We start from the raw sequence: 12,036 nt of genomic DNA, 5'->3' as shown, positions 1-12,036 counted from the left end.
CACGCTCGCCCCCTCCCCGGCGGCGCCCGCTCTGCTGGCCGCCCAATCGCCGCGGTGCCCGGGCGCGAATCAGCCGACCCGCCCCGGCTGCCGGCCTCTGGGAGCCAATCAGGACGCTGGGGGCGGCCCGGGCCGCCGATAAAGAGTGCGGGGTGTCGGGGAGCCCTGCAGAGCCGAGGATGGGAGAAGATCCGAGTGTCTGAACCGCAGTCTCCTCTCTTCTCTCCGCACCTTGCTCTCACGGCCTGCCCGCACTGCCGCCTGCTCGCCCCCCCAGGTACGGCGCGTCGGCCCGGGGGGGGGGGGGTCCTCGGAGGTGACACGCGCTATCCGCACCGCCTCCCGAGCCGCGCCGCCGGGCCTTGGCGCTCAGCCCCTGCCTGTGCCTCGGCCTGCGGGCCGTCCCGCGGGCTTGTGCCGCCTTGGTAGGTCTGGGTTGGCGACGGTGGGACGCTCAGGTCGCCGGGTTTTGCGTAGGGCGGGGACTTGTTTTGATCCTCCTTTGGCTGCTTGCGGCCCAAAGCGCCTCCTCGGAGGTCGCTCGGCGGTGTTGTTTGTGCGGTGGATGGAGTGGCCGGGTGGCCTCTGCGAGAGCGCGCCCTTTTCCTTTGCCATGGCGGGCCTTGGCGGCCGTCGTGGTCTTGATGGCCGCCTAGTCGCCTCTATTGAGGCGAGTGCCCGTGTTAGTGCGGTCAGTACCGGCCTCGGTCCCGGGGGCCTGCCACTGTGACCGAACAATGGGGTCCCCGGGCTGCGGCGTGGCAGCGGGCGATGCCAGTGGAGAGGCCTGGCCAGGCGGGATAGAGGTGGCGGCGGCGCGCTGTCCCGTTCGCCGACGCCCCCGCGGTCCCCTCCCCCCAGCCTCGGTCCTCGGAGGAATATGGCCCCCTCTGCCAGACCCTGAGATTCCGCCTGGGGCCCGAGGGGCGGGGCGCCAACTTTCGGGACATTCAGTGGGAAAGGGTTGCTCTCAAAGTGGATTATCCCAACTGCTCGGGGGGTGGCACGGGGGGATCCTCCCCCAGCCACAAATCCGCAAAGAAGACAACAAACGAAGATGAAGACCTGGAGTCGCGGTCCTCAGACTGCTATGGCTTCGTCGCCTACTCTGTGAACCCGGGGGAGAAATCGCGATTCAAGATTAAGACCTTGAGTTACCATCCTGTGTCTTCCGGCGTGTCCCGGTGCGATCCCGATGATAGCTCTCAGACTTCCTCGCCCTCCCCGGCGTCCTCTCCATGTCCGACTCCCTCTGCCCGAAAGATTCGGTGCGTGGAGCAGCTAGAGCAGGACAGGGAGGACAGGCACGAACACCACTCCAAAAGGAGAAGAGCCAGAGAGTGCAACCCCAAGGATACACTTGATCTTTCGTGGCTGGGGTGAGTGAGGAGGCAGGAGGCAGAACCCTGAGCCGGCGGCAGCTGCAGAAACCTCAAAACTAGAATCCCCATTTTTCTCCCCACCGGGTCAATTAGGCACGCGGTGGCACCCGTTAACAGTAAACACTAGGTTGTGGGCTACCAACTTTGTCTTCACGGAAAAGAGCTGAAGATCCGGCACCCAGGCTGAAGGAAGAAAGTGTGGCGTGATGTTGGAGACTGGGTTGTATGTAGCTTATAGTGGGAGCTGGAGGGACCAGGGAATTGTTTGTTCCTAATGGACTTAATAGGTAGGTAGGGAAGTGAGGAGGGATTTGACCCACCAGGTCTTCTTGACAAGGTAAAAGGGTCGCTTGACAGATGAGGTCCTCTTTCCCAAGGGATGGGTGAAGCTGTTGAAAGGAGTTATGTTTTCAGCTGGGTAAACATGGACGGTTGCCCATAGAAACTTTGTCACTGTACTTCAGAGTTGCCCAAGTCATAGGAGGAGAACAATATGTTCCCTTTCCAGCCACCCTGGGCTACCCAAGGGGGATGGGAGGATCAGAACTGTTTCCTCTTGGGTTTTGTGGCATCAGAGTGTTTTTTCTTTCCCAGATTTTGTGGTGGTAGCTTGCAGTTTCTAGCATGCCTCAGCTTTTGAAACGCTACATCTTTTTCATTTAGAAGTTGTAATTTCCTGATTCCTTGAAAAGCTCTCTAGTGCAATTTCAGAATGTCATTCTCAGTCCTACCTTCTGAAGCGAGAACTTTGGTGCTGTCTGATGGAAATTACAGCAGTATGCATCTTAAGAATCCAACTTGGATCGCCTATTTTTACATTTTGATACAATGACTGCATTTCTTTTAGGAAGCCACTAACTTTTTAAATATGTCTAGCCCCCTTGTTCCATCCGACCTGCCATCTAAAAGTGAGGGGTTCACCCCCAAAGGTTTGGAGACATCTTCAATAAGGGTTTTTTATTGACATGCCCACCAGCATGCAAGGCAGAGAGGGAAGACTCGCCCAGAGACCGTAGCAGCCAGGCATTTCTGCGGCTTTGTTTACTTGTTTTGGGAGACTATGTCCTTAAGCTGTGTTTCTCAACTTTTGTATCTTACATTTGAGGGTGCCCCCCCTTAGTGTCTTAGTTTTAAAAAAGAAAACAATTCCCCTGGCTACACTGAGAAAATAGAGCTTAACCCTCACAAGTGTGGGTTCTAGCTTGAGGAAGGTTATAGGGAGACTTGTCTAATAGAAAACTGTAATGCTTCTGAAAGCAGAATAAATAAATGCACCTTTAAATGTGTGACTTCCAGTGGGGCAGGGGTCACTACTGCTATGGTGACTTGATTTCATTGTCCTAATTGAGTGATTCCTGCAAAGGATCATTTTGGAATTAAGTGTTCTTAATTTTTTTTTTTCTCCTCAGCAGAACATCTTCCACCATGTCTACTTCAGCGAGTGCCCACTTGAACAAAGGCATTAAGCAGATGTACATGTCCCTGCCTCAGGGCGACAAAGTCCAAGCTATGTATATCTGGATTGATGGTACTGGAGAAGGACTGCGATGCAAGACCCGGACCCTGGACAGTGAGCCCAAGTGTATAGAAGGTGGGAGACAGCAGACTGGGGAGCGCTTGTGGGGTGGGCAGCAGCGGGAACCAAGCCGTTAGATTTGACCTCTTTATTATAATGTTTGAAAACGTTTCTAAGGCCAAACTTTTTAGACTTCATTCAGTCAACATTAAGTTCCTACACCGCCTCAAAGCATGGCAACAATGAACCCCCTTTATTTAGATGGAATCTTGCATGTAAGCCAGTATATAGAAGACCAAAAAAAAATGAAAAGTCTGATTTGTGGGGATAGGAGGGGCCTGGACTCTTGGCTAACTTGGGTATTTTTGCTTAATTGGCTTAAGGCATCCCCGGGAACCCAGTTTGGAAACCATTGCTCTAACCTGACTGAGACACCTGTCTTACAGACTCTTTGAGTGCTGTTTTTGAACTCATCACTGGGGTTCCTAGATGCAAAGCAAACACCCTAATGTGATTTCTTTAGAGGACTAGCCATTTATTTATTTATTTATTTATTAGTAGATGCCACTTTGGGGAATTTTAAATAATTGCTACAGAGCAAGCCATAACATTCTGCCTCTGGAAAAGGGATCAGAGGAGAAAAACTCTCACCTCTTACCTACTTGTAGGATAACTTTCTCTTCTCATAGCTTCACATTTGAGAGAATGGATGACCATAGTATAAAGCATACATTATGCATCTGCTGGGAGGCAGGTACATATTGCGTGGGCACTGGGCATACAAGAGTTTGCTCTCTGCCTTTGGAGAACTCGGTCAACCGGAGAAAGGAAAAAAATGGCCTTTAAAACATAGTGGGAAAAGTCTTCATAATCTGTGAAATAAAGCTATGGTTTAAGCTAGGACAGTCCATAGACACTGTCTATGGGAGGATGAATTAGCGAAAGAAGCAACACAGATGGTCTAGTGGGGAGATCGAGAATCTTTGTTGCTTATATTGCAGTATTTTAAATGATCACTGACTCAGTGCTGATAGAGTATTTCAGTTTATCTCCTGGTGCCCAGTAGTCTTATTTAGGGAGGAAACATTCTTGGGTTGTTCTTGTGGCTGTTACTTCTTTTAAGGAAGTGATACAAGGGTCTTACCAGAACTCAGGACTGGAGGTCTACATGCAGATGTCAGGGTGTGCATATCAATAGTAGCAGTCATGCATCACTGACTTAGTGGAAAAGAGTGTAGATCTTTAGAGGTGGAAAGGTGAGGGAGAGGCTGTGTGTGCTTGCCTGGAAAGCTGTGCATTTTTTTAATTTAATTTTTCCCTCTCTCTCTTTGCCCCAGAATTGCCTGAGTGGAATTTCGATGGCTCTAGTACTTTACAGTCTGAAGGCTCCAACAGTGACATGTATCTTGTTCCTTCTGCCATGTTCCGGGACCCTTTCCGCAAGGACCCCAACAAGCTGGTGTTCTGTGAAGTCTTCAAGTACAACCGAAAGCCTGCAGGTATGTATAGAATAGATGTGGATGCCCCCACCCCAATTCATGAATGCTATAAAGCAAAGGGAGAGGGCATTGCAAAATCAGTAATGGGAAGACTAGACTCTCTCAGAACTGTTTCTGGAGTCTGGGGGATTGGAGGTGCGTTTCTCCACCTTGAATTTCCTCATTCAAAGAGGTAAAGTAGCCCATCCTCCCATGGTCTCCTATTGGTTGCATAAAATTGAATTCTAAATCTGTTTGCTGATGGAGTCCTCCATGACACAGCCCTACTGGCTGCCTATAGATTTTAAAGAACATGGTTCTGGATTTAGAATGTTGGGTTTGAATTCAATATCTGCCACTTATTGGCAACTTAGGCAAGCTCTTTATCCCCAATTTTTTAGGAAAATAATAAAGCCCATCTCATAAAGTGGTTTGGAGTATTAAATGAGTTAATATGTGCTGAGAACGATTTGACATCAACTACTGGTAGCTCCTTCATTTCAGACAGCTTGTTTTCTTCTCTGTCCACTGACTAAAATACGAGCGTCTTGGTTCATTGATAACATACTCCTGCCTCGAGGTCTGCTATAGCTGCAGCTTTGGGTCTTGTCTGGCATGCCTATTGCTCCCCAGTTCTCAGCCATTCATCTTTTTAAACTCAGCTAAAATCTCACTTCTGTGAAGTCTCTTGCTACACTTTGCCAGTGAGACTTTTTGGCAAGTCGCTTAGTGACTGGACCTTAATTGCCTTTATTTTGAGAGGCAGTATCCTATTGTGGTCAAGGGCGTGAGCTCTGATACCAAGACAGTCACGGGTTCCCTGGCTCTGCTGCCTGCCCTGTCACCTGGGCAGGCCACCTAACATCTCTGAGGCTCATTTTCTTATTTGTAAAAGTGGAGACTTATATACCCTTCTCAGGGTTGTAGGAAGACTCAGTTGTAGGTTTTCTTTAATATAAAGCTCTTAAAATGGTTGCTGAAACATAGTTAATAAGTCCGCACTTACCTATTTTAAAGTTCCCATCTAGCTTAGGAATTGTTCCTAATTAAGCTCATCTCATTTTAATGTTTTTCTCCACATTAGCCAATACTATATAACTTAGCACTTTATCTTCTCACCTGGAATGTCAGGCTCCTAATATGCAAAGGATTTTCTCAATAGAAATGTAGATTTGGCTCTAAATGCCCAGAAACTAGTAATGAGCCTGACTCTAGAAGCAGCCGTCTTGTGAACAGTATTTAAGTACCTGGCATTTGGTACTTAGGTGGCCGGCGTGCAGATAAGGTGAAAACTTGCTCTGTTCCAGAGCCACTGTCCTGTGACTTGATTGTAACTAAAGTCTTTTGGGAATCTCTACCAATGGTTAATTACAGTGTCTCCCATTTTCCTCTTTTATGCCTATGGGACACAGAAAGTTTTAGCTTTTACTCTGTATAGGCAGTCCTGGGGTTATGAATGAAGTTGGTTCTGTAGGTTTGAAAATGTTTAAGTATTTATACATACAGAAAGGTAAAAATAAGTACTCTGTTAAGACAAACATCTGTTTTAAGTTGCATTTAAGAGGTAAAATGTACCTGTTCCAAATTATATATAAATTCAACTTAAGAACAAACCTAATCTTGTTTGTAACCCGGGGACTGCCTGTACTTTTGGCTGTGTGGATTCGGAAGAACTTTTTTTTTCTCCATCAGCATCGAGATTCAGTATATTTGTCCATATGTTTCTAAAGGTATGTTGACTTTTTTCCCCCTAGAGACCAATTTAAGGCATACCTGTAAACGGATAATGGACATGGTGAGCAATCAGCACCCCTGGTTTGGAATGGAACAGGAATACACTCTCATGGGCACAGATGGGCACCCTTTTGGTTGGCCTTCCAATGGCTTCCCTGGGCCCCAAGGTAAGTCCCCTGCGACCCTGCTCCTTCTCCCCAGCTGCTTACTTGGTGAGGAAAGTCTCCATCCCCAGAGGTGGCAGTGATTCCTTGTGGATCAGAAAGCTGCAGGAGTGGCCCCGAGGCTGGCTGGAATAATTGCCCTCACGTTACCCAGATCCAAGCATGGGTGTTCGGCCACTGACATTGAGGGGAAACCTTTGGCTCCACTGAGGTTATGGCCAAGAGGAGCCCCCTGCCCTACTGCCCCCCCTCCGGGTGAAGGCAGGGAGAGTGATTCCAGAGTCAGTGTTGAGAGCTTTCTGACTGCTGACCTTGGACCGTGCATCTTTGGTGGGAAGGGATTTCTGGATTTCCTCTCTTGACATTTCGCCTTGATGCCTCTGCAGGTCCATACTACTGTGGCGTGGGGGCAGACAGAGCCTATGGCAGGGATATCGTGGAGGCTCACTACCGCGCCTGCTTGTATGCCGGCATCAAGATCGCTGGGACAAATGCCGAGGTCATGCCCGCCCAGGTATGTGGCTCTGTATCTAGTCCTCCACTTTCCCCACCGATAGGCAAGGGCTGCTGATGCCCCCCTCCCCAACCCAAACCCTAACAGGTGGGTGGACTAGAGGCAAGAAGGGGGCGGGTTTCAGAGCTTGAGTGGAGTGAGCCGTTGGCTTTGACTTCAAGTACAACCTCCTTCTTCTTTAGTGGGAATTCCAGATAGGACCCTGTGAAGGAATCGACATGGGAGATCATCTCTGGGTGGCCCGTTTCATCTTGCACCGAGTGTGTGAAGACTTCGGAGTGATCGCCACCTTTGACCCCAAGCCCATCCCTGGGAACTGGAATGGTGCGGGCTGCCACACCAACTTCAGCACCAAGGCTATGCGAGAGGAGAACGGCCTGAAGTGAGTGCCTCCTCCTGCTGTGGCCGCCTTCTCTGTGCACGAATCCTTGCCGAGGGTTTGATGTATTGGGCATAAGTAAGCCGGACTTCTCAGTTCAAACTTGAGCTTTTGCCACTTGGCTTCAGAAATTGTCTTCTAGTCCTGTCGTTTCTGTTGCTGTTTGATAAGTGCCAAAGATATTCTAGGAATAGAACGAAAGGGCGGTGTAACAGCATTTGAAAATCTTTAACGGGAACAAAATTAGTAACACTGCAAGTATGTGAATGAACTTTAGGGGTGGGAAAAAGTCTTTAATTAGGATCTTTTCAACAAATCTACTTTGTGTCTGGGACTAGGCTGAGCACTGGGACACACCAGGCTAGCTAGCATTTGCTCTGCGGGAGCCACGTTGAGGTGAATGGGAAAGTGGCAAAAGTCTGACAAGTAATTCCCTTCTTGCATGCATACCTGCTCCTGCCCTTGAAGGACAGATTTCCTGGTAGCAGGTCCAGGTCGGAGCCTCATTTTTTGTTTCCTCTAGGTACATTGAGGAGTCCATCGAGAGGCTGAGCAAGCGGCACCAGTACCACATCCGAGCCTACGATCCCAAGGGAGGCCGGGACAATGCCCGGCGCCTAACTGGATTCAACGAAACCTCCAACATCAACGACTTTTCCGCCGGCGTGGCCAACCGCAGCGCCAGCATCCGCATTCCCCGGGCTGTTGGCCAGGAGAAGAAGGGATACTTTGAAGACCGGCGCCCCTCTGCCAACTGTGACCCCTACGGGGTGACAGAAGCTCTCATCCGCACGTGTCTGCTCAACGAAACTGGCGATGAGCCCTTCCAGTACAAAAACTAAGTGGACTAGACTTGCAGCCGCTGCACCCTTTCTAATTAATTCTGCATCCCACTCCTACTCTTGCCCTCCTCTCAAGTGACGTAATAGCTGTAACTCGAAGGGCAGAATACCAAGGTCTTTTTTTATTCCTCATGCCCAGTTAATATCTCTTGCTTTCTTTGGCCAGGATAGAGGGGTGAATTTCTTAATCTTTTCACACACACAACCCCCTCCCCCTCATTACTGAAGCTTTCCTAGTGTGTTAGTGGGGAGAGGGGGCGGGGAAACATAACCACTACTTCACTTAATCAGGTGTTTGTCCAATAGGCGTAGCTGTCAGGACAGGGAGCATACATAGTATTTGTGAAGGGAGGGGAAGGACCTTTTTCTTCGAGGTGGCTGATGGGGGTGGGAGGGCTGGACTTACCTTGTGGTTAGGTTAGATAGTTCTCTTGGTGGGACGTTCCATTTCTGAAAAGGCTATAACCAGTTTGCTGATTAAAGTGAGATTTAGGAAAGGGGAAAGGGGGAGACAGGCAGGAAGCTGCCCTCTTCCCCTGGTGTGCTTCCCTGGCCCTGGGGCTAAAGGTCCTCCCGGGAAGACAAGCTCAGCAGAAACAGATGGGATGGATAGTGCTACCTTAGAAGAAAAAGTTCTCATTTCTTGGTCCTCCATTTATAACACAAATCAGAGTAGTATTTTTATATTTAAATGCAAAAACAAAAAAATTATATATATGGGTGTGCAGATAATGTGTGCTTTTTCTAAAGGACAAAAACCGTTCTGGTCACCAAGAGCCAAATTTGGGGCAAATAGTCTGGTTAGAGATGAGGCTTTCCTTTTGAGTTGGGGGGGTAAGGGTGGGGGTGCTGAAAAAGCCAGTTATTAGGGGTTGTTAAACTGCCAGTTAAGGGTTTCTCCGTGCCCTGCCCACCCTTCTGGAGGGGGTGGACACTGGTCTGTTAATGGAAGCACGATAAATAGCCCCAGCAGTCACCCGAGCCCCCACGGCTTTGTTTTAAAGACACATGTATGCACAGGGTTTAGAAATATGAGTTGGCTGGTCAACTTGAGCATGTATGTTACTGACAAGGGGATCGGGTTATTTTCTGGGGGACTAGCATGTCACTAAAGCAGGCCTTTTGATATATTAAAAATTTTTTTTAAAAGCAAAACAAGTTTAGATTTTAATCTTATTTGTAGGGATTTGAAGTCTTTGTCTTACAGAATTGCATGTTGTTTTCGACTGTCTCCTTCCATCCCAGCTTTTGGAGGAGAGGCAGACGGGGCTGGGGTCAAACTCTTGTAATTTTGTATCCTGGTGTCTGTTCTGAGTGTGAATTATTCTGATCCTTCGTTAAGATTCCAAGGAGTTTTTTTTTTTCCTTTTATAATAAACCCCTCCATCCCTATGTTTTCCCTACTGTTCCTGGCTGTTCTTGGGTTGGCTGTGGCAGACCAGCTATGGTTTTTTCTTGCCGTGACGACTTCTCATTGCCATGTACAGCATGTTCAGAGTTAGATAAACTCCTCGTTATAAACAAACTTCCTGCCCAGAGCAGCTCTAAATCAACCTAACGTTTATGAGATCTCTTTTGACTTGATTCTTTTAAACCCCCATGTGCCATTCATTCCCTCTACCAAAAATGGGGAGGTTTTTTTTAAAGAGGCAAAGTCAACTCAGGTTTACCTATTCTTGGAATTAAAATCTTGAGTCATGTTGCCCCCCCACCCCCAGCTCTTCCCTGTACTTGGGGTGGTATTTGGGCATCTCTGGATTAAAGCATATCCTAGCCTTAGAGTTTTGTAATAGGGTACAGACCTACCCCCAACCCCTGTGCTCCAGAGCTTGGCTTTGACCTGTGCTATAACATTTTGAACACCTCCTCTGGCTTAATTTTATAGCAGCCTGGAGTATTTGTGTTTAACTGGTTTCTATTTCATCCTCTGCCCAGCTGCCGGTGATTCATCTAAATGGCAAATATTGACCACGTTGCTACCCTGGTTAAAGCCATCTGAGGGCCAGCCAGCCCAGATAGGCCCCGGATGTGCCTTTCCTTGGACTAGACCAGTGAGCTGCTTATGCCCCCAAAGCTGTGTTGACGCTTGTGCCCTTGCTCTTGGTCCCTTCACCTGAAAGTTCTTCCACCTTATCCGGGCTTCTTCCTGCCTTAGTTCATTCTGCACCAGGCAGGGTAGGAGCTCCCTCTTGTTCCATAGTGCTGTGCACATACCTTGTAGCAAAAATTCTTTATTCATTCAACACTAACCTACGTTGCCAGGTAACTGGGGCCTGTTGGAGCAAACATGACAGTTTTCTTTGGGCAAGTGCGTATTTTGCTTCAGTCTTGGGTATTTTTTAGGTTTTGTTTTTTTTAGAACAGTTGACTCCTGACAAAATTTGATTTTTCAAAGTGGTGTGGGTGAACTTCCACCTATTGGTCCCAGGTTGCACCTTCTGTTCCAACATGATGATTAAAAGTGCCCTGTCAGAGTTTTCCTGCTTTCACTAAGTTATGTGGTGGTTCTTATTTCAATTGAAGCTCTTTTTCCTCTTGGCTGAAGTTGGCTTCCCTTCACTGAGTCAGCCCTATATTTCTTGGGTGGAGGGTGTATTCTGCACTGCGCAAGCACTAGATTCAGGCAATGACTTGAGCACTTGGGTTTTTTGCTCATTGTAACCAATTCCCTGACAAGACATGAAAAGGAATTCTAAATTAATACGAGAATTTCAGTGGAAACAACTAGCATATTTCCTTCTCTGCCCTCTTGCCTAGAGTTAGTTTTGACCTATAAGTCACAGTGCAATTCCCTTGTATTTCAAAGGTGTTTTTTACAGCTGATTAACAGACACTGGGTTACATGATAACTTTATCAGTAAGATTATACAAAGAGAGCCAAGCCTTCAGCTTTAAAGAGACATGCCAATATTCACAAAAGGAGTTATCCACATTAAACAAGTCCTTAATTTCATCCTGCTCGTCATTGGATAAGAGCTAAATGATAACAGCACAAGCCAACAGAGGAATGTCAGCGAGCCAAAGGGGGATTCCAAGGAATTCCTTGGTTACTGCTGGGGGCCATTTAACAAATCAGATCTGAGCTGGGCAGAAAGAAACTCTAGTGGATAAAAGATGCTCCTAAGCAAACCGTTTGGGGGCTTCATCAATCTCACCAAAGGCAGCACTTAGATAATTTTGCTATGGCTCAGCCCTTACACCAATGAGGCACAAAGTCTGCAAAGTAACTTGCTATCCTGAAGAAAGCCCATCACTCAGCAGAACTTCCTGTCAACTTCATGAAGGCATTGTATCCCCAGACCTGTCATGGTGCTTACAGTTCTTGTTCAATGAATTATTTTTCAGTATCAGTTTTGTGAGCTCTAAGCCTACAACTAACTATTGGGTGGTGTCAAACCCTCATGAGATCTTAGTGGTTTGGCTGTATTTTTACCCCGGTCATGGCATTAAGCAAAGTTCTGTTTTACTAAGCTCTTAATGACTGCTGGCTGCTAAGAGCCTCATGTTGCTCTATGAGTTATAACTAATATAAAGTGGCAATTCATCATGTAACTCCAGAGACTTCAGATGAATAAATCAGATCCCCGCCATTTCATAGCCTTTACCTCAATCACCACTCATTTTTCAAAAAGTCGTACTTGATTTTATAATATTCAGATACATCCTTGTACACATATGCACAATATAAATATACTATATCTAAGTGTCTGCATATATGTACACATTACAGACACAATACCTTACATCAGTGGTCCCCAACCCCCGGGCTGCAGACCGGTACCAGTCCGTGGGCCATTTGGTACCGGTCCGCAGAGAAAGAATAACTTACATTATTTCCATTTTATTTATTTTTAAGTCTGAATGATGTTTTATTTTTTTAAAAATGACCAGATTTCCTCTGTTACATCTGTCTAAGACTCACTCTTGCCGCTTGTGTCGGTCACGTGATACATTTATCCTTCCCACCCTAAAGGCCGGTCAGTGAAAATATTTTCTGACATTAAACCGGTCCGTGGCCCAAAAAAGG

At 47.4% G+C, this 12,036-nt stretch overlaps 1 protein-coding gene across 2 annotated transcripts; it reads left to right on the top strand.

The window, feature by feature from the left end:
• The first annotated feature begins 120 nt into the window (after positions 1-120).
• GLUL (glutamate-ammonia ligase) lies at positions 121-9,401 on the top strand. 2 transcript variants are annotated; one of them, XM_066261287.1, is made up of 7 exons: positions 121-277; positions 2,795-2,973; positions 4,236-4,397; positions 6,131-6,277; positions 6,661-6,788; positions 6,971-7,170; positions 7,691-9,401. In XM_066261287.1, the coding sequence occupies exons 2-7, from the start codon at positions 2,808-2,810 to the stop codon at positions 8,007-8,009; spliced, it is 1,122 nt and encodes a 373-aa protein (XP_066117384.1). In that variant the 5' UTR covers positions 121-277; positions 2,795-2,807; the 3' UTR covers positions 8,010-9,401. The 2 variants fall into 2 exon arrangements, with proteins under 2 accessions (XP_066117384.1, XP_066117385.1); XM_066261288.1 differs by having other exon boundaries at positions 156-275; positions 2,792-2,973.
• The last annotated feature ends 2,635 nt before the right edge of the window (positions 9,402-12,036 follow it).

Source organism: Saccopteryx bilineata, chromosome 2 (genome assembly GCF_036850765.1).
Source record: "Saccopteryx bilineata isolate mSacBil1 chromosome 2, mSacBil1_pri_phased_curated, whole genome shotgun sequence".
Classification (NCBI taxonomy): Eukaryota; Metazoa; Chordata; class Mammalia; order Chiroptera; family Emballonuridae; genus Saccopteryx; species Saccopteryx bilineata.
This window is presented reverse-complemented; position numbering and strand designations above follow the sequence as displayed.